At 34.6% G+C, this 24,884-nt stretch overlaps 6 protein-coding genes across 12 annotated transcripts; 4 read left to right on the forward strand and 2 right to left on the reverse strand.

Moving 5' to 3' along the window:
- Window positions 1-389: 389 nt before the first annotated feature.
- LOC140984973 (thiamine thiazole synthase 2, chloroplastic-like) lies at window positions 390-1,810 on the reverse strand. Its single transcript, XM_073452685.1, has 2 exons — window positions 799-1,810; window positions 390-699 (listed from the first exon to the last, which is right to left on the reverse strand). Exons 1-2 carry the CDS (start codon window positions 1,693-1,695, stop codon window positions 532-534), a joined length of 1,065 nt encoding a protein of 354 aa, XP_073308786.1. The 5' UTR covers window positions 1,696-1,810; the 3' UTR covers window positions 390-531.
- Window positions 1,811-4,185: 2,375 nt separating this feature from the next.
- On the forward strand, window positions 4,186-6,194 carry LOC140985023 (probable xyloglucan endotransglucosylase/hydrolase protein 8). The gene is made up of 4 exons (XM_073452740.1): window positions 4,186-4,705; window positions 4,786-4,886; window positions 4,972-5,174; window positions 5,688-6,194. Exons 1-4 carry the CDS (start codon window positions 4,507-4,509, stop codon window positions 6,091-6,093), a joined length of 909 nt encoding a protein of 302 aa, XP_073308841.1. The 5' UTR covers window positions 4,186-4,506; the 3' UTR covers window positions 6,094-6,194.
- Window positions 6,195-7,134: 940 nt separating this feature from the next.
- LOC140984492 (uncharacterized) lies at window positions 7,135-8,601 on the forward strand. The gene is made up of 4 exons (XM_073451953.1): window positions 7,135-7,227; window positions 7,363-7,480; window positions 8,217-8,308; window positions 8,389-8,601. Exons 1-4 carry the CDS (start codon window positions 7,212-7,214, stop codon window positions 8,451-8,453), a joined length of 291 nt encoding a protein of 96 aa, XP_073308054.1. The 5' UTR covers window positions 7,135-7,211; the 3' UTR covers window positions 8,454-8,601.
- Window positions 8,602-9,265: 664 nt separating this feature from the next.
- On the reverse strand, window positions 9,266-11,703 carry LOC140983804 (dnaJ protein ERDJ7-like). 3 transcript variants are annotated; one of them, XM_073450956.1, is made up of 5 exons: window positions 11,470-11,703; window positions 11,301-11,367; window positions 10,228-10,278; window positions 9,745-9,856; window positions 9,266-9,584 (listed from the first exon to the last, which is right to left on the reverse strand). In XM_073450956.1, exons 2-5 carry the CDS (start codon window positions 11,309-11,311, stop codon window positions 9,531-9,533), a joined length of 228 nt encoding a protein of 75 aa, XP_073307057.1. In that variant the 5' UTR covers window positions 11,312-11,367; window positions 11,470-11,703; the 3' UTR covers window positions 9,266-9,530. The 3 variants fall into 3 exon arrangements, 1 of the variants encoding a protein (XP_073307057.1); XR_012176518.1 differs by lacking the exons at window positions 11,301-11,367; window positions 11,470-11,703 and having other exon boundaries at window positions 9,685-9,856; window positions 10,228-10,826; XR_012176517.1 differs by lacking the exons at window positions 10,228-10,278; window positions 11,301-11,367; window positions 11,470-11,703 and adding an exon at window positions 10,848-10,895 and having other exon boundaries at window positions 9,266-9,856.
- A 6,126-nt stretch (window positions 11,704-17,829) lies between these two features.
- LOC140983803 (gibberellin 2-beta-dioxygenase 8-like) lies at window positions 17,830-21,001 on the forward strand. Of its 5 annotated transcripts, none has more exons than XM_073450954.1 (5): window positions 17,830-18,034; window positions 18,343-18,413; window positions 19,103-19,557; window positions 20,136-20,457; window positions 20,541-21,001. In XM_073450954.1, the coding sequence occupies exons 2-5, from the start codon at window positions 18,375-18,377 to the stop codon at window positions 20,790-20,792; spliced, it is 1,068 nt and encodes a 355-aa protein (XP_073307055.1). In that variant the 5' UTR covers window positions 17,830-18,034; window positions 18,343-18,374; the 3' UTR covers window positions 20,793-21,001. The 5 variants fall into 5 exon arrangements, with proteins under 5 accessions (XP_073307055.1, XP_073307052.1, XP_073307054.1 ...); XM_073450951.1 differs by having other exon boundaries at window positions 17,830-18,017; window positions 18,335-18,413; XM_073450953.1 differs by having other exon boundaries at window positions 17,830-18,017.
- A 470-nt stretch (window positions 21,002-21,471) lies between these two features.
- LOC140983987 (pyruvate, phosphate dikinase regulatory protein 1, chloroplastic-like) lies at window positions 21,472-24,799 on the forward strand. Its single transcript, XM_073451130.1, has 4 exons — window positions 21,472-21,501; window positions 21,734-22,072; window positions 23,785-24,021; window positions 24,092-24,799. The coding sequence occupies exons 1-3, from the start codon at window positions 21,472-21,474 to the stop codon at window positions 24,001-24,003; spliced, it is 588 nt and encodes a 195-aa protein (XP_073307231.1). The 3' UTR covers window positions 24,004-24,021; window positions 24,092-24,799.
- The last annotated feature ends 85 nt before the right edge of the window (window positions 24,800-24,884 follow it).

The raw sequence follows: 24,884 nt of genomic DNA on the forward strand, positions 1-24,884 counted from the left end.
AATAAATTACTTATATCGATGTGTTTTTATCTTAACTAGCATCCCATTGTGTGTAATTTGAACAATCACTTAAATTTTTTAAAATTGTGTAATGAATAAATATTACTAAAAAAATTATTATATAAATTTTTTTTATATACTACTGAGCCATTGAGGATGCCAAGTTGCCAACACTCGACAAGTGACAGACGACTAATAATTCCCAGCAGGAATTGACGTAGAAAGCACAAATTGATTGTTTTGTATGGTTTTTCATATGTATATATCATCACTTACTGAACCCATTGCTAAATTTATTTACTTACTATTCGTCTTGAGAATTATCGTCGACGAAAACTTGATTTTGGAAACAAAAAAGAACTACCTTCAAGTAGAGATTCCCACAGTCGAAAATGAAAACCAGAAACAGATGGGCATTTAAACAGAAATCACAAACCACGCGTCACCAAACATCTACAAACTATCTTCTTACTACAATTTATTGCTGCCTGCCTTCAACCATGAAGCTTATTCACTCGATTTACAGCAGATTTATGCATCCACAGTTTCATCAGATGGCATCGAGGCTAGAGTGAATTCAGGCTGATCAGTTTTCACTTCACTGTTTGAACCATCTAACGCATTTGGCTGCCCCAGAACTTTCAATGCCAGGTGGGCAGCCTTTTGTCCAGATATCATCATTGCCCCGAACGTTGGACCCTGTAAAATACACACGAGTTCACATCAATCATTCAAGATTATTCAATAATAATGGTAAATTAGAGCAGTTGTTGATTTAATTAATTCTGATTATATAACCATTCTCGGGGCTCCATCAATCTCTGCAACTTCCATTCCTGTAACGATCATCCCAGGAACAATTTCCCTCGTAAGCCTAACAATGGCGTCTTCAGCTGTGTTCATATCCAGGGCCTTCATGCCGGGGACGTTGTCAATCATTCCAATGCTCTTCAATCTCTTCACCCCAGTGGCGCCGAAGGGACCGTCGTGGCCGCAAGAACTCACCACCACTTTCGACTCCATCACGTTCGGGTCCATGCACGACTGTGTGTCGTGGTTCATTGAAACCAAAGCCCAGTTTGTGACCACTCCAGCCACTCTCCCCCCCTTCACGATCAAATCCTCGGCCGCCACTGCGTTGAACAGCTTCACATTGGGCCGCGCCAGGAGTTTGCTCATGATGGTGGAGGTGAAAAGAGCGGCGTGCTTGATCACAACGTAGTCTTCCTGCTCGTCATACTCGATTTCAAGTTCGTCAAGGAACTTGTGTGCTGGCTTGCGGACGACCATGGCAGAGAACAACTGGCCGCCGAGCCAAGCGCCACCACCTGGGCTAACGGATTGTTCAATGATGGCTATGTTGATGCTGGGGTTCTTGCTGAGCTCATAGGCGCAGGAGAGACCAGCAGACCCGGCGCCGACGACGACGACGTCGGTGTCGGCAAAGGTGATCATATCCGTCATGTAACGCCTGGTCATCTCGCGGGAGACGATGGATTCCTTAATGGGATTGAACTTAAAGTTATCGAGGTTGTACGACAGGGTAGAGGACATGGAAATTGGTATGTTCCGCCGGGTCGATTTGATGGGTTGAGCATCACGAGTGGGGATGACGCATCCATGGAAAGAGGTCTTGTTATCCAGAAACCCAGTCTTGGAAAGAGGAGAGGTGAAGGTAGTGGCCATGGCTGCCATTGAACAAAGAAGAGAGAAATGTATGCTGGAAAAGTGAGGGTGGGTTTGAAAATATCAAAGAAAAAAAGCTCTGAAAGCGGGGGAGATAGTAAGATAGAATTTGAACGATTCAGAATTATTGTCAAGTTGGTTGTGTGCATTGATGGCACCTCGGGAATATAATTTTGGGCCATTGCGACCAAAGACTAAGTTCTTTGCTACTTCTTGTTTTTTTTTGTAAAATAATTTTAATATATAGTTTATTTCCTGCATAGTTTCATTTATTTTATCTTATTTTTGCATTGCAAGATTAATTTCATTTTTTGTTGGGATTTTAAATTAAATACAAATTATAAAATTTTAAACGGATAAAAAAAATGATAGGTCATCCAAATTCTGAAAAATATCTCTAACACAATATGTGGACTTATTAATTTCATCATGGTGACCAAACCAATTAATTTCTCATAATATTGTTTCTAAATATTGATCGAATTATTTTATCAAAATTTATTTTCTATTTTTTTAGCGTTTCAAATGTTTTTAGAAATTTTTTAATATTTTCTAAATAAAAAAATTAGACGGGTCGTCACACTTAATCCAAAGCCCAAAACAGGTTAGGCTGGGTCGATCATTTCGAGGCCAACCAAAATGATGGGTCAGGTCAACCCACTCCGCCTAACTGCAGATTTCAGCGGGTTGCGAGCTGGCTTACTTAGCCAGCCCGTTTTAATATCCCAGCCCGGTACCAACCACCCCTTTTTACATCCCTTGTGGATGACTATATACTAGCTACTTGACACACGCAGTGCGTGTGTACGGTTTTTTTTTTTATAATTATCGAGAGACTAAAGTGAAATTTGACAAATTATCGAGAGACTAAAGCGAAATTTGACAAATTATCGAGAGACTAAAGCGAAATTTGACAAATTATCGAGAGACTAAAGCGAAATTTGACAAATTATCGAGAGACTAAAGTGAAATTTGACAAATTATCGAGGGACTAAAGAGTTATTTGAATAGTTGTAATTTAAAAAAAATAAAAAAAATATTTTTTTAAATTTAAATAAAAATAAAAATAAAAATGTAATTGTGATATAAATAAGGGCAACATTGGGAAATCAAAAAACAAACCAATTTTTTTTTGTCTCTATTAAAGAGATTATTAATAGATAGTAATAGATTCATGATTCAACACAAATAACTATTTTTTTAATGTAATAATGAAAAACATACTTTCAAGAATTATCTACATTCACCCCTAAAAAACGGTCTCGACCTTTTTAAGTGTTCAAACTAAATTAATATTTTCTAAAAACTACAATCACATGTATTTTATTTTATTTTATTATAAAATAAAATTATGAACGATCAGATTGATTGGATCGTTTTAATGTAAAAAAAAAAAAAAGCGTAAAAATTGACGAAAAAAAGCTGATTTTTTAATTATAAAATTAACAACAGAAATATTTTTAGAAATTCAAGTATTTGTCTATAAATAAACCTCATTGTAATTATATGTATTTTTCATAATTATGTATTTATTTTTTTAATTTAATTATGTTTTGTTTTTTAAAAATTAAGTTTAAGTTTTAAAATTATTTATTTGTCATTGTATTTTTTTTCAATCGCACTTATTTTTAAATACAAAGTTATTAAATGAGATAAAAATTTAATATTTTTACAACAGCATCATCTCACTGCTGTAGAAATATACAATAAAGTTATCAATGTTAAAATTAACATACGATAAAATTATCAACTTCATCTCACCAAATAACTCACACGATTGAATATACAAGCACTCGACCAAACTATGGACTTAATTTATTTAGTGGATTATATAATGTCACGTACGGCAATCATAATTCTTTGCAATCACATAAATTATTACTGAGTTCGAATATGGTATTTGCTGAAAAGGTCGATATTAGCCTTCATCGAAAGCGGTGCAGTCATTTGATTTAGCTATCGAACTTCTCTTGTTTGATTTGGAGAATTAGAGTTCTAAGTTTTATATATAATAATACTGGGGAAGCGTTCATGACTGTTTTCAGAAAAAATATGTATCAAGTAGCTCTCACACGACCCATTCAAAAGTTAGGTCAAATAGAGAGATAACATCATTAGAGACAATTTTTGGAAGAAATGAAAAAATTGGGGGATGAATGGTGATCAAGAAAGAATAGAGACGAAAATGGGTAAAACGGCAAATAAGATGGACAAAAATGAGTATTATACCAGGAAATATGGGTAATGTGTCTCTCTCATGACTAATTCAACATTAAGTTTAACCGACATATAACGTGAGAGACGATTTTGGGAATAAATTAAAATGTCGTCAACCATGATAAAAAAGAGATGAAAATGAGAAAAACTATAAACAAGAGGGACATAAATTAATATCATACCAATAGATCTGCTCTTCTACGTTGGCCTCGTTCAAAAACCAGCTATGCCTGTAATATGGGATTATTTTAAGGCAGGATCAGGTTCTCCCACGTTCTTTCATGCAAACATCTTGGTCCCATCCATTTTTATTTTCATTTTGGGGATTCCCCGAATCTCCATTCAAACGTAGTTGGCAATCACTCCACATTTGTCGGTCATTTCCTTTTCTCCAATGCCCTTTTTAACAAATAATTCTAGTATTGAATATGAATTTCAAATCTGATCAAAAAATGGATCTTGATTTAGACCCGGATCCAAATTCTTACATATTTCTTAAGTACGAATAATATGATTACTTGACTTTAAATATTCTGTTGATAGAGAGACATCAATCTCAGAATTCTAAATTCTGACGTGGTAAGAGAGGAATTCTCTCGACAAATGGAGAAAAAGGCTTATCTTTTTCTCTCTCTTCTAGTCTTCACCGCCAATGTTCTTGCTATACTTGATGATCCATTTTCAGAGGCCGCAGAGTCAACAGGTTCATTCGATGATAATTTCAGCAAGACTTGTCCTGAGACCAACTTCAAGACTTCTGAAGATGGGCAGATCTGGTATCTTTCCCTGGATAAACAAGCAGGTTGCTAGCTTCCGGTGTTCTAAGTATCAGAAGCATTTAATGAACACGATTTTGAATTTGCCCATTTCATTTTCTTACAGGTTGCGGGTTTATGACAAAACAGAGATACAGATTCGGTTGGTTCAGCATGAAACTCAAACTTGTTGGAGGAGATTCAGCTGGAGTGGTCACTGCTTATTATGTAAGTTTTGAACTTATTTCAGTCGTTGGAAATAATGTTCAGAAAAATCTATAGTTAATCTTAATTCCTATCTAACTGGATGCAGATGTGCACTGAAAATGCGGCAGGGCCGGAGAGGGATGAGCTAGACTTCGAGTTCTTAGGGAACAGAACAGGGCAACCTTACATTATACAAACAAACGTGTACAAAAATGGAACTGGTAACCGCGAGATGAGACATAGTTTATGGTTCGACCCCACCGAGGATTATCACGAGTATGCCTTTCTGTGGAACAATGAACAAATACTGTAAGTTTTCTAGCTTTTTGCTCATTTTATTATGTTCTTGCTTCTAATCAAATTACATGTAGAGCAGCACTAGAAAATTTACTACTAAAAATATTTGATGTTTCATCCTTAGTCGCATGTTAGATCTGTTCCCATGGGCAATATTTAGTTCGATATCTCTGTTCTTCAGTGACCTTTTCAACCTCTCATGGTTGATTTATCGGTCTTTATCATCCGATATACCAACAGTACTACTTAACGTTTCATTCTTGTTCGTTATGTTTGTTAATCCATAAATACAAGAGTATTATGATTTATGCATGATTCTTTATGGATATTCTTTATGTATATCCATATATTAACTAGACAATCGGTGACATTGTCTCTTCACTATTTATACCAAATTATCAGGTCCATCTCGTGACTTAGTCATTGGTTCCTTGAATCCGTGTGAAAACAACCTTGTTATATATTGGACTGATACATGATACATCTTGTGTAATCCGAAACTAATCAACCGATACCTCCAAATAGATTTGTCGTGGATCAAGTTCCTATCAGAGTATACAAGAACACGAACTACACAAACAGCTTCTTCCCCAACCAGAAGCCGATGTACTTATTTTCGAGCATCTGGAACGCGGATGACTGGGCAACAAGAGGTGGTCTAGAGAAAACAGACTGGAAAAAAGCACCATTTGTGTCATCTTACACCAATTTCGTGGCGGATGGATGTCAATGGGCGGACCCTTATCCCGCCTGTGTATCCACCACCACGGAACATTGGTGGGATCAGTACAATGCGTGGCACCTCTCGGAGAATCAGAACATGGATTACGCTTGGGTGCAGAGGAACCTCGTGATATACGATTATTGTAAGGATACGAAAAGGTTCGCCACATTGCCTGAGGAGTGTTGGCTGAATGAATCCATCAACTGAGTAGCTGATTTTGCTTGGAGGGGTTTCGGCTTTGTATTGATGGGATGCATTCTTTTTATATTATTTGGTTAATTAATGGTGGATTAAATTATCATTATTCATAATTTTATATACTATTTAGTTAATATTGAAAAAAAATCTCTTTTGCAGAAACTTAACCGTATTACAAAAAATATTTCAGTTTTATCTAAAATTTAACTCCAATATCTGTTCCATTTTTATCCAAATTCAAATGTCTACACGAGCAAATAGCTAGTATTTTCAAATTTAAATTATTATTTTAATTAATAAAAATCATCTCTAAAGTTTTTATAATCTCTAATTTTTTTTATAAAAAATATTTGCATGCATAAAGACACTAGTTTAAAGAGACTAATATTTTCCAAACTTTAATTATGATTAATTAAAAGTAGCTGACGCTAAGAATATATAAATATAATTTAAACAAGATAAATGTATTCCCACCTGTTTCTATTATTTATTTATTTTATTGAGCTAATTTGAATTTAGTTATTTTGACAATAAAAATAAATTATTTCTAGCATCCACCACCTTTTAAAAGCTGGGGCCAATTAAAAAAGCATTTTTGAAGCATCAAATATTACTAGTGTTAGTTTCAAAAATAACACAAAAAATTGTATAAAGTTAAGAAGCGTTTGGGTCTTGGTTGACCCAAGCGGTCGACACTCCTTTCTTCTTCAAGCGAGTTGAACAAACAGAAGCAATAAATCGAAATAAACGTTAACATTATCAAATTTTTATCAGCCATTTGTCCGATTGTGTTTGATTAGATTGGAAGGATCTGCGTCGAGAATTGTCGGGAAGAGAAAGATGATTTGCATTGAGAATCGTCGTCGGAAAGGAAATGAAAAGAGGTCGATGGAAGAGAAACCAAGTTTGAAGTCGACTGAATGAGATAAATGGATTTAATCTTAAAAGTTTAAGTTAATGATATATTTACATTTAAAAAAAAAAACAATTATGTAAATTGAGTTGTTAGATTGTTTTTAAATAAATCTTTCTTAATCCCTTTTCCCTGAATTTCCCAATAATTTCGTCAGGTATGGAGTGCGAGCTGTAAAAATCCTTTCTCGATTGCAAAAGGTTCCGATCGCAAAATGGTGTGCGAGAAGTGTAAGCCTCTTCTCCTTTTCCTGCCGAATCAATTAGCCGTTTTTACGCATAATTTTGGAATTGGTTTGTTAGGGTTTTGCCAGATTGGGGGGAATTCGTATGTGGACGATGATGACGAATTGTGTGTTTGTGCAGGTGAGAAGAAGTTGTCGAAGGTGATAGTGCCGGACAAGTGGAAGGAAGGGGCACACAATATCACAGAAGGTGGTGGCCGTAAGGTTAACGAGAACAAACTCCTTTCCAAGAAACACAGGTTCCCTTCACCCCACTACTCTATTTTTTGCTTTTATTGTTCTTTCAAGCAATGGCATGTGAGTTGAAAGCTACAGACTTTATTTGGTGATTGAAATTACTTGCTGTCTTGTTGTTGATTTTTATACTAAACCCCATTGATCGTTTAGAATTCATTAGAACGTATAAAATTGTAGCCTTGATGTGTTACCGTGGCTTTCCGCGCTTCCTATTCGTTCAACTGTGTTTTAAATTAGTTGTTTACATTTTGTTTATACCATGGTGGAATCGGCAATCCTTGAATTCCCTGCTCCTTGGTTTATTATGATTGTTTTTTAGATAGAGAACGACATACACCAGCTAATTTATTAAAACAAAAAGAACCATAAAAAAGGGGAGGACTAAGCCAAAACCTCTCAAGAGAACTCAAGCATGTTATCTGTGCAACCTCATGGCACCGACGATCACACCCGCCCTCTTCGGCCTCGTGCATCACATGCACACTAACTTTCGTTTGGTTCGCCCTCGAACCACACTATACTAAAAAAGGTTGGTTCTGATACCAATGATAACGTCTCAGTCGTTGAATCTGGAGCATTACACAATCCTTTCTAGCTTAGAGAGAGCGTTAGATCATAGAAAAATAAAGGCCATCGAAGTAGGTAATGGTTAGAAATCGGAAGGTATATGCTGTAATAAAACTTCTCTTTTATTATAAAATAGATTATCAGTCATTGTGAAATTACTTGGGTTGGCAGGTGGACACCATATGGACAAACAAAGTGCATTATCTGTAAGCAACAAGTACATCAGGATGGCAAATATTGTCACACATGCGCATACAGTAAAGGTAAACTTTTTTCCATTTATACCTTTGAAAAAAGCATTGGTGTGTGGTGATTCTATGTTTTTTTCCCCTTTCTGATCCAGGGGTATGCGCAATGTGTGGGAAGCAAGTAATCGACACCAAGTTCTACAAGCAAAGCAATGCATAATGTATCGAATGAGCAGAACGTCTGTATTCATAGTATGAACGACCAAATGCATGTACTTTTGAATCATGTTGTTTTTATCATTATGTAATAATCGTTTCCACATAAGCAAAAACTAAAATATCTTCTATAGAAGAAGGTGAAAATACTACGAACGGAACGCAATGGATGAGATCTGAGGGGGATGGACAGGTCTGTGATGGCAGGGGAATCCATACTTTAGCACACAATGTGTTTTTTTTTCCTATATTTAGTCTCTATTATATTAAATGAAATATGATTTTTTATATAATATTATATTTTTGCATCTTTTCAAAATCATCGTGAATTTCGATTTGTTGATTGTCAGTGAATTATTATTATTTTTATTATTATTATTATTATTTATCTTAATTAGAGCTTCGATATATCCATCTAATAAATGACAAATTTTTTAAAAAATATTTATTTATTATTTATCAAAATATTTTGATAGATAAAATAATATATGATTTTAGATATTTTTTTCTATTTTTTTAGTAATAGTTTGCACTCAATTAAAGTAAACAAATCAATTTAACGGAAAAGTTAGTTATCATGTTTAAACATTATCTCAAATAATATAAATATTTTTATATAATAATATTTAAATTTTAAATATATTCATTGAATAACATAAATAAATTTAATAATCATTCAAACTCCAATACTCACTAATTCTAATTTAATAATTAATTACATAAAATAAAACTATAAATATAACATAGATAAAACAACAATAATAATAAAAAAAAGACAACAATGATTCAACAAAGGAAAAAAACAGAGACCGAATCATCATCGATATTGTTATGTAGCATTCCAGGTAACTCATATTCAATGAAACAATTTGAATCACTCAACTGCAACATTGAAATTTGCGAGCATTTCCTAGTAAGGTTCTATGATTACTGGAGTTCAGTCGATATGCAGAAAAGGAAAATAATATTAGGGCCTCTCTATTCAAGTATAGAAGTTTTGATTTGTCAAAATTTTTCCAAAATCTCCACACCAAATGAGCGTGGATGATACCATAAAGCTGCAAGCAAGCAGCCCTCTCTGCTACTGGATTTCATCGACTATCTTCTGCGCTTTGATTCTTTCGCATATCCGCCACTGTAGGTGAAAGTAACTGGTTATATGTTCCAAATTCCAACAGTAGCTTCTGTTTAAACTAATATACTGAAGAGCAGTTTTTTCAGAAATTGAGATCGACCAGTAAAGTAATGGCTTTCAGATAGTTTGCCAACTACTCAGAAAATGCATCTATATCGACCTTCCCCACAGTGTAAGGAAGTAAAATGAAACGAACGCCGAGAAGTCCCCAAACAGTGGGTTTTTCAGCTCCCTTTATCTGCAATTCCAGTTTTCTTGACCATATCAATAGCCTGAAATGAGAGAATAAGAGATGATCAACTGGCCACTAAGAATGAAACGAAGAGGAAAGAACCAATGTTTCATGTATAGAGGATTTCTCTTTAAATTTAACAAGGCAAGTTTACAAATATAAAATTACTAGGCACAAGATGAGGGATAGAACAGCAGCCCAATTTTCTGTCTCCCAAATTTCGTTTAGTGGAACAAAAAAATCATGAAGGACTATTGTTTTACACTCTAATTATAGAGTCGTAGTCCAATTAGTGAAATCTTGCAAACCAATCTCAAAACCATACTTAAATCTTGCTCTGGCAATTCAGTTAATTTAACACTTCACAACTACTTGTGTAAATTGCAACTAAAATATGGAAAAGGAACTTACTGTCTTATGACCATAGTAAGCATGGTAGTATCGAGCTGTATTGTAGAAAACCTAATAGTTGCGAGAAAGGGCCAGTATTGGTTAATATCAGAGCAAAGAACTGAGATTAAGATTATAAAACTTTAATCATTCTTTTTGGAAGAAAAAAATGCTGAATGAACATGTAATTGTCCTAAGTGCCCGATTAGCTTTTACAAGAGTAAAATCATAGAATGATGATATTACGTGGAATGTAAATAATCTCTCTCAAAATATCTGCCGCTAATCAATTAGCGGTGTAGAATGATTGGAATTCCAAAATTCACAGCAATGACTGGACAACAAAACATGACATGATAACGACAGCACAAATAAAGATGAAGCATGAGGCAACATATTAGGAAAAGGGGGGAGAGAGAAAGTGGCATGAAACACCAGATTTTCAATGTGGTTAGCTGTCCAATGATCAGATACATTGAACTTGAAGTGAATTATTCATTTAAATACATGAATTGATAGTGACCAATGAAACAAGACGAAACCAATTCAACGATGTCTAGGGATATTTGAAGCTGCGAGGACATGCTGCTTCACTCTGTACATATGTTTGTATCTGGGGGAGGGATAATTTCCCAACTTACAAGTTAAAAACCAAAGGTAAAGTATATCTGCTATTACGAACCGCTAACTCTTCTACAAAAATTCAATTTGTCAAAGTCTCACTACATATCGAATACAAAATCTAGCGATATAATAATAAAATCTCGCAATATTAAATACAAAATCTCGAGATATAATGACAAAATCTCGCGATATAATGATTGTAAATATAGTTGTGACAATATATTGGTTGTACTTTTAGCATTATTCATTAAATTGTCATCAACGAGTATGAAATTTTACCAGTTAACTAAACTGCTCTTTATGATCAATATTCGTACATCCTCTTGAACAACATTTGTGTTTTAAATCAGACGTTTAACACATAACAGAGCTATATAGGGCACTTGGACGAAACAAATCACGCCGTATGCTTGTAATTCACATGAATCGAATCGATTGGAGAACAGGAGGAAAAAAGCTGCGAATATAACCTCATAAGCATTAGCAATTTTCACGAACAGCTTCCTCGAATCAGGATCAGAATTTTTATCCAGATGACTGAAGTAATATCACAAAAATAAATAAAATATTCTAAAAATCGAATTATAACCAAGCAATAAACTGGGCATTACATAAGAAAAAAAAAAAAAATTGACTTACTACTTAAGAGACAGCTTGTAGTACTAGTAAGCTTTTCTGATCTCAGAAGAATTGGCATTTGAGAGACACTTGAAAATTACAAACAAAGATGAAGAAAAAAACAGTGAGCAAGGATAGAAATGGAGTTAAAAGACAGAAGAAAACCGTATGTAGATTCGGCATAGCAAGGTGATGGTGATGGAAGGGTGAATGAGAAGGGACCATCGGCAGTTCTCCGGACGATTGGTAATTGAGGATCCTGAGTTTTTTTTTTTTTTTTTTTTTTTTTTTTTTTTGTTTGTGGGGGAGGGTGGTGGTGCAGGGTAACTGAAAATACAATTTTGACCTTCTTAAGTTTTATGCTGTCTACTTCCTTCTTTTATTTATTTATTATTATTATTTTGAGAATTCTTCTTTATGCATTTTCATCTTTTCAAAAGAAAAAATATTTGCCAATTCCAAATATCAAGGCAATATTTGGTTTTGTACGTTCACGAAATATTTTCAGACATAAATTAGACAAAGTGACGGTATGCACTTAATTTAATTTCCTCAAACAGATATCGTCATTGAAAATTTCATATATCACACAAAGCTATGTTAAATAGTTTTTTTACTTTTGTTTTAAGATGAAATCCACAATCATCATCATTAGAAAACTTATAAATCATGATAGTTAGGTAAATTGTACACAAATCAAGTGCGATGACTTACCGTATAATATATTGATACCAAGGGATCAAACCTACAACTAGCAGTACTCTACTATCGAACCATGGTTCAGAGTAATGGATTGGTATTATGCTTTAAAGGGAAAAAATATATATATTTTGAGTTGAATATTGTTTCGACAGTGGTGGTATTGAAGTGGATGTGGTGAGGGCCAGGAAAGCAAATGGAATGCTTTGATTAATTTGGAAAGGGCGAATCTCCTAATGATTGACCCCCAAATCAACTGCAGCCGTTTGTTTATCAAAATTGCGATTTTGATTCATGCACCCAAATTTATTGTCCATCTTCAATAGAACAAATTTAGAAGTTTTCCCTGAGTATTACGAGAATTTTAGTTAAAAAAAAAAAAAAAACATTGGCTCGTGTTGTGTTGTGGTATTATGAAGCAATCCGATACCCCACATCGAGTTTTTTCAATGTTATCCAAAATTAAATATGTTCCGACACTAAAAAAGAAGATAATTACAAGTACAAATCTATTCGACTTTGATTATTTAAGTGGGGTTCCCGCCACATGTGTACCCAAATTGTACACGGATTCAACTGAAGTTTGTATCATTTATTAATGATGATTATCAGTCATTGGGTCCCTTACTCTTAAGTTAGATAATGTCCTGCAGATTTCGACTGGCCAGGAAAATGAATGTGAGCCTACCCCATTTTTATTCTGTACGTTTAGCATTTATATTCTTACATAGATATTACTAGTTTTTTTTTTTTTTTCTGGGCAATAATTGGATATGGTGGGATTGTGCTGAAATCGTGGAAACTGGAGAGCCATATGTGCGTGCTGTATAATGGAAGCTCGAAGGGGGAATCGAATGTGAAACGACAGGTTTTTGAGTCGAGAGAATTTGGCTTCTTTTTAAGCAAAAGTAAAATGATTAAATCTTGATTAATATTTTTCATGACCAAATGAATTGCACGTTTTCGAGCTAGGGCAGTGTATCACCTTTTTGTATTTTCATTTGAATAATGAGTCAAAAAGAATTTTGCGTATTTCATATCATTGTTTGACCCCACAACCCATGATTAGATCGGCCGCTTTTTATTTATTCTAATGTTTGATTTGGAAATTTGAGCACATCATGTGCGCATGTAATTTCTGTTGACAAGTGACGTCGTGTCCATGATTTTGACATAAGCTTGTCGGCACCATAGGTTGTTTCTGTGTGGCCATAACTAGTTTTTCAAACCTACCCCATATTACTTATAATATGAAATGATATATTTGCTCAACAACAGTAGCACTCAAGTGAACCCTGAATTTGTTCCGGCTTTTACTTTCGGAAACGAGACGAATTGGGATATGGAACACGTCTAAATATAAATCGAAATGTTCATGACAAATGAAATTTGAACTTCAAGGTTGTGTTGTAAGGCATTTTCTTACTTAAAATAGGTGACCGCCCAGAAAAAAATAAAATGGTCAAAATTTGATTAGATTGGTTAAATTTCCGTCGAATTTCTCAATTTCAATTGGACATATCAATAATATCCAACACTACATCGTCAAGTGCCATGATCATAAGAACTAGATTTTATTATAAACTTTTTTTAAAAAAAAATAATAATTATTTGAACAATTATGCTGTAATTTATTTCGTAAAGTTAAAAAAATAATTGTATATAAAACAATATTATAAATTATTACTAATATTAAAATCACGAGTGCCAGTGAAAAGGGGAACAACTTTTTGAGTGCCCTTAATTTCTCGTCGAGCAAAGCACATGATGGCTTTAAATTATCGTCCTCCACATAATTTGTTTTTCTGAATTAAATTGACGAGGACTCGAGATTAGGCATGTGATGGGGACTCTAGCTACATTTCAATTCCTTTTCTTTTTTTTTTTCCCTTTAACATATATATATAAAGTAAATAAATAATATATATTGGGGAATGCCGACATATAATAGTTAGCAATAGACTGTGTGCCGTTAATACAGTTGGGTCCGAGAGTATTTAATAACGTGCACTGTTCCTAGATTCATTGGAGAGATGGTAAAAGCAGAGACTTGGAAGAAGGACAGCCAAATGAAATCAAGAACTTGGGTCATTTTACGCCAATTGGTCCAAAAGGTTGAATCCACAACCTCAAGATCCCCCTCCTCTCCAGCTAGCCACCCCAAGTCAGAAGAAGAGATGAGGTAAATTACGGTACTGAGCAATCCACTAAATCCATAAATTATTTGAATTACGATATAAATTTTATATGCTAATTAATTTGTTGATTAGCAAAAATATTATATTTTGCAATGCTTCTTAAATGGTAAAAAAAAAAAAGAAGAGAAAAATCGAATTTGTTGGAACCATCCTGAACGTCACAATTCCGATCCTCACACATCTTATATTTTTATTATATATTATGACATATTTGTGGGAAACTTTTCACCTAAAGGCAAACATTAATTTCCAGCACCAACCAAAAGCTCATTCTGCCACCTCTGTATTTTCGTATATATATATAAAAAAATCGTTAGAAATCAATACATGCTGAATTTTTTTTATATATTTTTATTTTAAAAAAATTGATGGAAGGCTCTAACAGATCTGCACCAATTGATTAACATAATACAAATAGGTATATACCGATATACGCTTCAGTTCTAACGTATGGTTTAACCTTAATCTATAGAAATTAGTTCTTTTCATAATTACCGTGCGTGGCTACGAAAACTTCACTCAGTTTTTATGTTGTTGTAAAATTAGTTCATAAAAATTATTGTAAAAATGGATGCCTTAATCTTGTTTGGATATGTTACAACCGTCAAACGTTTTGATGTAAGGTTAGCCGTGAGATCTTGATTTGTAGTCAATTTTATACGTCTCATCTACGAGAGAACACCTCAAATCAGCTGATTGATCTATTAGAACTTATGGGGACATGGTGTCGCAATTGTGTTTTAATAACGTGATAATCTGAAATCGTTGTCTTTGGTGTGTTTAGGTAAATCACCATACCGATATAGTAACCTGCAAATTATATATGTTAGTCATGTAAATTGTATTTGTCAAGTCCTGTACAACAGAATCGTCGGAGAAAGTGTTGGTAGAGATATATAATCGAATACACAATTATTGATTAAGTGTTCATTTACTCCACTAACTCAGACAATTCCTTAAAAGTATTGTGTATTACGATTTCTTACATACAAATTAGAAAAGAAAAAATCTTACTCCAACAAGAAGGTTTTAATTAATCTCGTATATCATGGAATATATGTTTGTTCTAACCATGTGAATGGCTTGACTATTGCACCAAGCTTTATGTCTATATCATTGAAATTGCTTGCCATCGAATGAGTGTTTTGAACGTCTCTCGTATATACCCGACCAACGACAACTCAGTGACAGAATAATTAATCTCAAAGTTTAAAGAATTTGACTTAATTATCATATTGAGCACTGAAATTTCTGAAACCCTGCAACAATACGTCTTTTTTTACCGAGTGTTCTAAAAAGTCCGTTAAGTTCGACAAAAACACCCCGCTTCGGAGAAAAGCTGAAAAAAGCGGTCAAACTATAAGCGTAATTAAGACGTTTAATTAAGAAATTTAATTAAGCACAATTAATCACATCTGTTTATTTTTAATTTTTTTTTATTTTGAAGGTATGTATTTTTTTATTTTAAAATAATAAATTATGTTTATAATTTAGATGTCTATTTTTAAATTTTAATTATGATTAAGCGTGTCTGACAATGATTTGACAAATATTTATTATTTTTTAATGTGGTGTATTTGCATAAACAAATAAAGATTGTAATTTTGAGATTTTTATGTTTTTATAAATATGAGAATTAATGTATCAGACTTAAATTTATCATATTTATGTATTATTTTATCTATTTATTGGTTTGAGATAATTACAATTAACTAAAGATAAAAATCGCTTTTTCACGCTTAAGCCCGTGTTAATCTCGCTTAAGATTGAAAAGCTTAGAAGCTCGACATCCGCGCTTCGGAGCGCTTCACGCTTTTTAGAACCTTGCTTTTACCTAAGACTTTATCTCGGTTAATGCCTTATCATTATTATTATTATATGTGAACGTGTATTCGCAAAATTTTCTCAGCTTAATACAATAATTTGTAAATCACATTAGTCATGTAAATCTTTTTGGGCAACCTCTATGTGACAAATTCTCTCGAGAATATGTTGGTTGAAGAAATCAAACTTCTAATCATTGGCCAAAAGCTTACATACTCCACCACTTTGAACATCACTTTAGAGCCGATTGGTGTCTTATTTAATTTGAAATTGAGTTTGTTTTATCCCAATAAGAGATTAAATTTGCAGCCGGAACCCTAGACTTGGTGCTCAAGTTTCAACTATATTTTCCTAATTCGTAGTTGATTGATTTTCTTGTATAGCCTTGCAATCTCGAAGTTATGAAAAGGTGATCAAACGATTTATGACAAATTTTTGTACTACTACGCCTATGTATACCCCCACTAGGGCTATATGAAATTCACACCCTCACAAGCACACAAATTTCGAAAATCACACAACCAAGTTTAGCTAAATTTTCGAGCAACATTAAGAAAACTTGTTTGAAATTATTTGAAGACACTGTTATGATTTACATTTGAAATGGTGAAAGAATTTTTGATATTTGATAAGTTCTGTTAATGTTCTGATGTGGTGATATATAATAACCATTAAGCTTCATATGAGAGGATTAAAAATTAGGGACTGATCAATTAACCATGAAAAATAATATGGTTTCCAGTTCTATTTATTGTGTTCCGTTCTGATTTGTATTCGACATGCATATCTTTTGAATTGTATAAATATATATGTACCTTCGTTATTTGTTTGGATCAATCGCCCCTATTTGTTGAGTATTTAAATAAATATTTACCACTTTATACTCTCTCTTTGAGATAAGAACGAAGCGCATTTAGACGATGAAGAACAAGCTATGTTTTGAGGCTTGTGGAAAGGAGAAATTGAAATTTTCGTGATTATTCTAGTTATGCTATTTCGTTTTTATTAAGTTGTAAAACGTTTTCGCAATGTTATTTTCGTTTTTGAGATTTTTCGTGGCGAAGACAAATTATTTATGAAATTGTCTAGTTTGATTTATACTATAATATTAGATTTGTTGTTTTTCGAATTTTTATTTGTCAAAAAAATTTCAGTGTCGATACGTTCCGGGCCCAGCTCATGACTTATATATTAATTCGATTATTGATTTAATTTGCATAATTTTGACTTGAATTACATTCGTAATCTCTTTCTTCGATTCGGTTGAATTTAACTAAATGTTGGAGAATCCAATGAATTAATTGATTCGATTTTGGTCGAATTTTTTCCAATATTAATTCCATGTCATACCCTAGTCCCTATGTAAAGATCTGACTCTAATAATCCTCCACTTGAACAAACACCATCTGTGCAATTATCTTTCTATTTTCAGGACAAGCGGGGAATCAAATTTTTATTCATTAAAAGGTAAAACACATTGTCGGATCAGTGATTAGTGGTGGTATTACAAGCTGCGTGTTCGTCTCTTTTAACATAGATTCTCAATCCTTGAGTACCATATATCTAAGAAAAATTTTCAATTCAAAATTATTGCATATGGCCCCCATTTCTCTTATAAGTATCTATCCATCCCACTCCAATCTTTTAGGGACAACTAATCGATCCTCTCTCTCTCTCTTCTCACCCTCACTCCGAAACTCCCCTCCCCAGCCCAAAAAGCCATTCTTTGTACTATTCCCCCCGTCTCGATCTTCTTCCAAATTACCCAAGTTTCTTTGTTCTTCATGTTAAATATCTCGGCAGAGCGAGAGTGATCGTTGGTGGAGATAGATATATCGTCGGCAGCACGTACGCGTCAAGTTTATGTTATTTATAAGTATTACATTTAAAGTACTTGCAAAATGGGCATTAGCATGTAACTACAATTCTGGTAGCCTTGAAATTTAGTCGACTGGATGAAGTAGTACTATACTAAATATGGCACCACGTGAACATTTAAACATTCTTGGTGAACACAGTTATGTACATGTGGTGTGTGTGTACATCGTCGCCATGCAAATATTTAATCACATCCTCGTATGGGTTTTGGTGCAAAATGACAGAGACCATGCATTGGTTCTTTTCTAATTAGTTGCCATTACTGACTTTATGATTGATATTTGCAGGATCAAAGTGCATTTCTGAAGAAGTGGGAAACCAATCGATATGGTGTTGTCTTTGAACCGATCGAAATATCTCAACAAAGTAAGTACATCTATCGTTTGATTTTTCTTGTTTAGAAGTTTCCCAAGAACCCTTTTTTTTTTTCTTTTTATTAAAAACTTAGATCAAAAGATAAGCGAAGAAAGTTTGTATTAATTTCCGAGTTAATTTGGCGTGTATTAAAGGGGAAATGGGTCCTGCTATAAAGGTGAATTAACATTGTCAATTTATTTAGCATCAGTTTCATGTTTGTCACATATATATGAATTACCTATCCATGCGATGCCACCCACCCACGCGTGTTAAATGACAGATTTGACCCTGTCTTCAAGTTCTCAAAGGCGTGCAAATGGAGAGACACAATGCAAAGTTTTCATCGAGGACAAAACAAGAAACATATATAGTCAAAATATGATTTTTATTATCTTTCCCTTGTCTTGTAGAACCATCCACCACATGACCTCAACTTTCTATGGAACAATGCTCTCGCCCGAGGCTCGCTTTGTTTCTACTCCAATTCTATTCCCGATCGTAATACTCGAACCTTGCACTCAAAACTAATTGAACCGAGTAGCGCCTATACGTACAAATCTTTATTTTCCAGTTCTCTGATGTTTCTCTAAATTCCTGCTCATCAGTTTATCTATTATAGCACATACATACATACATACATACATATATATATCTATATATATATATTATATGTTGCTGATCATTATTGGGTGTTTCAGCTTGTGAGAATGGAAGAATCTCCTGATCCACCTTTCGAGCAAACTTACAGGAATCTCTTCAATAGCATCTTGAATGAGAAAAATATTCCTACCGATCCTCCAGTCATGGAAGAATGCCAGCTGCCGTTAATCGACCTCAACCGCTTAAACCTTGGAGATTTTGAGAAGCAGGCATGCAAGAAGGACATATCTCGAGCGTCGAAAGAGTGGGGTTTCTTTCAAGTAATAAACCACGGAATTTCTGCAGAGATACTCGAAAGAATGAGACATGAACAAATCAAGCTTTTCAAGAAGCCATTCCATGAGAAAACAAACAGCAAAGATTTGAATTTCTCGATCGGAAGTTATCGATGGGGGACTCCTTCTGCTACCTGCTTGAAGCAGCTATCTTGGTCCGAGGCTTTTCATGTGTTATTAAGTGATATATTGGGCTCAGGTGGCTACAACAATCTCAGGTAAAATATACAGAACCAGTCCCTCTCATTTACATTATGATATTTAGTCGAAAAAGTCTAATATACTCCATACATGTCGTTTTGGGCACGCCATTTAATTATATTTATCTTATTTTTTAAATCAAAAATTTTGGCGTATATTCCAAATTAAAAACCCGACTACGACTCCCTGATCCGTCTATCTACCAATTTTATATCTTCATTCTTTTCTTTCCATCTAAATGCAAATCCTTGTGGCCTCACAAATTAAATTTACAATTGAGATATATGTGTATGATTCTTTCGACATGGCAATACAATACAGTACTCATTCATGTGTTGACAGTTGTTTATGTACATTGTATTTCGAAATTGTCGCAAAGAATGAGACATGGCGGAAAGGGCTTTGTCTTCTCCATGTGCCTAATCCTCAGACACAGACCGAATCTGCAGTACTAAATACTGCTGCCACTGCGTACCTTCCCCTGCATGCATGTTACCCCCATTCAATTAGTTAAGCCACCATTAAGCAAATCAAGTTTCATTATTAACTAATTGAACTGTATATACTTTAATACTTTCTGGGATGAAATCTTTAGCTCAACAATGGAGCAATTCGCGGCAATGGTGTCTGAACTAGCGCAAAAGTTGGTAGACTTACTAGCCGAAGAATTGGGCTGCAAATCTGATTATTTCAAAGAAACCTGTCTTCCCAGTACTTGCTACCTTCGATTGAACCGGTACCCGAGGTGCCCGAGTTACCCTGATATGTTCGGAATAATGCCACACACGGACAGCGATTTCCTCACCGTGTTGCACCAAGATCACATCGGAGGTCTTCAGTTAGTAAAAGACGGAAAATGGATCGCTGTTAGACCCAATCCTGAGGCCCTAATTATTAACATCGGTGATTTGTTCCAAGTAAATAGTTGGCAATTATATTTTATCCACTGTGCCGATTGACGAAATAGATGGATCTTATAATACTGTGTAATAATTTGCAGGCTTGGAGCAACAATGCGTACAAAAGCGTCGAGCACAGAGTGGTGACGAATGCGGAGAAGGAGAGGTTTTCGACTGCCTACTTCTTCTGTCCGTCCTACCACACGATCATAGAAAGTAACATCGAGCCTCGTGTTTACAGAAGTTTTAGGTTCGGGGAATATAGAGAACAGGTGCAAGAAGATGTTAAGCGTTTGGGGTATAAAGTAGGACTTCCTAATTTTCTATTAAACTCAAGTTTAGACCGTAGTTAATTTGTAGGCACATATACATCGATCACGAGGTACATTATTTTTTAGATATTAACTGAGCATAATACAGGTTTCACCCCACAAATACTAGGAGTAAGGAAGTATCGTGTTTCTTTTATTTTTTGGGATGTGGAAAATGTGTAATGTAACTTTTATTTAATTCGGTTTGTGACTTTGTTGGTCAAAATCTTTGTTCTTGGCTCGTAAAAATATATTATAAACATATATACTTATTTTAGTACATTTAATCGAGCCAACACAAATAAATGTTGTTAGATACCAAAAAAATATTGGTTCATCCATGAAAAGACAAAAAGTGTGAATTTATCGGAATTCCATATTTTACCATGGTCACGTGAGTTGATTTAATTGTATAATTCAAAGTTTTCGTAACATTATCTTAATTATTTGGATTTTGTTACTTGGTTCTGAGTAAAATCTCAAGAAGTTACATATATGAAGTTGGATAATTATCTCTCATTGAACTAGCTTTTGTAGTTAATTAGGTGTAAGTACATAACATATTAAGCTATCAAGGCCATAAACAAACATAAATTGCACAATGTTAAACTTCAATGTCAACTCCCTCGGTCTTAACTCTAACGTGTTCGGCTCGAAAATGTGATGCTAACTGGTAAAGTAAACTCGAGAATTGAGATTATGTTTGAAAGAATGGGCTTATATGTTGGACTTGATGCGGAAAGCTGGTAAAGTAAACTGACCAAACTCGAGAATTCGTATTAAATATATCGATTTCAATTTTTTGATTTTCTTGAACGAATGAATTTTTCCAAGCTTAATCTGAGTTGATCCTAAGGCAACTAAAATCATAAATTGATGTATTGTTTTTGGAGTCTTGGTAATATATTTATTATTAGAGATATCAAATATAAATATATTATTTGAGTTATTGAAATATCTTATTTTAATGTTTTTGGAGTCAGTTGAACCGCTGGTCCAGGGCTCGAGCCATACGCCCAGGTCGTAAATTGGACCGTCTCGTCCTATTCAGCAATTATCAGCTGAAGTTAGGAATTCTGATAATTCGGCTTTGGGTTATATATGACAATACTGATGGAACTGAATTCCAAACATCTTCTCCTCTTAAGGAATGCGGGAGTAGTGGAAGGTTTGTAATGGATGTGGCGGCTGGAGGGCCGATTTATATGGTATCTTATGGGACTGGACGGACGGCGGAGCACTTAGTTAACGCGGCGTTGGGGCAGTTCGATTATTGCTTGGTGGACCGGGTTTGCCCAGTTAATACCCACCTATTCTCCGGGGTACGTTGGTTATTTCTCGTTCAAGTTCGTTCATTTACTAAATTCACAGTAGATATATTTTTTCATCTTTTGCCAGCCGGAATATTCGTTTGCATCAATCGTTAGTTCATGTGCGATGCATTCAGAGGCAGGTATTTCAGCAATCTCCGTCTGAACGGACTGTGTTTATTATAATTTACGTATATGTCGCGATTAATGTAGAAAATATTTGTTTCAGATTTTGTGCTGTTTGCCCTCCCTGAGGATATTATATTAATATATGGTTGAACTTATTCTTTGAATTTATATATGTGATTTGTTGAGATTAATGATGTTGAACCCTTGGTTGAAATCATCAAGCAAGCAGCCAAGGAGGTAGCGATGCTTGTATACCCTCTAGCTGAAACAACTAGTTAGGCATGTCAGCTTTGGGGTGTAACGTGTACTGATATACTTAGCCCTGTAACGGAGACAATCTCATCCCATCTTTATGTCTCGCCTTCTGGCCTTCCTCGCTGGGCTACAGCACGCAAGAACCCACTCAGTGAAGAGATTTTCGAAACGTTACTAAAATGTGAACTTTGTGTTCCTAAACAAGAGTGGATATGATCCTCATTTGTATAAAAAAAATCAGTCTTTCACGTGCCAAGATTTCTATTGAAGAAAAAGGTTGACAATATGCCTATTGTATCTCAGGTGAATTTCGAAATAGATCACAATTTAATTGTTGTCATGTAAATGGTATATATCATATTGATCTATCTAAGAACGATGCCATGAAGCCGTATTTGCTAATTCGATCTCATTTCGTTATGTTCCTTTATGAAGCATGGTTGAATACAACAGTTGGTAGTTCTTAATAATTTTGATCTTGTGGTCGAACATTTTAGTGAATTCCTAATCTTACATATTCAATATTATATCCCCGCCGTATCCCCATTATCATTAGTTATGCAATGAACATTTTAGTTTTTATTTATTATCAGTAGATAATAATGGAGCATTAAGACAAAATTGTTGGAGGAACCAGTACTTGAGAGAAGGTTGGGGTTTTTTACTTGAGAAACTATGACTCCTCTGGTGCAGTAGCTGGACGGAGAGAACATTGATTTTTTCTACCGCCGTTTGAAAAAGGGTGTATTTAGTGGCAGACATCAGCGACTCGAACCGTATTTAGTGGCAGACATCAGAATGACAAGTCCCAGCCTCACAGAATGACAAGTTTCCTTCAGTTTTTTTTTTTAAAAAAATTCAGTTTCGGAGTTTCCTTCGTTGTGTTGCAGAAGGAGCAAACTTATATGAATTTAAGGGTAAAAACTGAAAAGTGGCAAAATGACACCCACTTTCTCTCCCCATCGCACTTTATACAAACGCTAATTAAATACGGTATCCACCTCATGTTTCTTTTTCTCTGCTTCTTTTTGTATTGTATCTTGTCCCGTCCCTCTTAGCAGATTAAGGCAGCTTTCTGGGACAAAAGAATCCGGAACATAGCTAATTTGAGTATGAAATGCTAAAATACACTCTGTTCAGCTGTGCACAATTTGGAAATAATTGTTATTAATTAACAGCATTGTCATCCCCGTTGATCTTTGTCATGGATAAGGTGAAATAGATCAATATTATAGTCCCGATGCTCGACCTGTAACAAATATAAGATAGTTACATAATGTGCCCGAAAATCTTATGCATACACTCGAGCAAAAATAATTTTGGTGCGTTTACACTTACAGAGTTGCGAAGAGGAAAAGTATCCTTCGGGGATCAACAGTCAAGGAAGGTGGAGAACGTCGGAAACTAAACCTTTTGTTGCCACATTTACTTTCCTCAGCCGTGTTGCTCATGCTGCCATTGATGGTAATCTGATGATGAGGTTGGTGGGTGGTGGCGTGATCGGTGGCCCCCAACGCCACTACCACAGTTGGCTTTTCAGGCATGCTGCTTCCTTGTAAAGTTGCTGCATAGAAAAGTTATGCTTTGCTAAATTGTAGAATGTAGTACTAATGTTGGGTTGCTGATTGGTATACTTAAAATTGTGCAGGGCCGAATGGAATGTAAGGGTGCAAAGAGTAGGCACGGAGAAAGAATGACAGTGTAGCGTTGATGCGTGCGATTTCAGAATAAAAACTTACTCAAAAGGTCTCATTCTTTGAAATATAAAAAGGAAGTGCACTCCCGACAGGCTTGAACTTGAAACTCATGATCTAACGTCGTGTTTTCAAATTGTAGACTTAAATTCAATTATGTAGAATTAACCATTAATGGATCGATTACGTCCAATGATTCTGACTACACTAGGAGTTTCACTCACCAAGTTGTATTGAATTTTAGGCTTTTGAAATGGATTATTTGACTGTCTAAGCCCTGCATAAGTTAGGTTCATACTACTTCTTCTCAATATAACATGTACAACCAAATAATTTATTATAAGATATTCAAATAATTAATTAATTATAAGTAACCCGAATATTTTTATTAGCTAGCACTAGCATGATGGGAGTATTATTATTAAATATATGACTTCAATCCTTATAAAAATCGCACTAACTTTCTTTTAAATCAATACAAATTAGTTGATATATGAAATCTTAGCATGTGAAAAAAGGTTGACCACAAGACAAGTTTTGAAATGGCGTCTAGCTGTGACCAAACGTGAGTTAAGAATGGCATTTGGCCTCTAGCAATTCATTATACCCTCTCGAAACAAAAGGCGTGCATGCGTACAAAATGAACTCAAAGACAACCGGAGCAAATTAAATGCTTCGAGTTTTTTCTCTATTAAATTCATCATTTGCTATTTACTTAAAATAATTATCTTATGGTGGTACGTACG

The sequence above is a fragment of the Primulina huaijiensis genome, chromosome 9, assembly GCF_012295235.1.
Source record: "Primulina huaijiensis isolate GDHJ02 chromosome 9, ASM1229523v2, whole genome shotgun sequence".
Classification (NCBI taxonomy): Eukaryota; Viridiplantae; Streptophyta; class Magnoliopsida; order Lamiales; family Gesneriaceae; genus Primulina; species Primulina huaijiensis.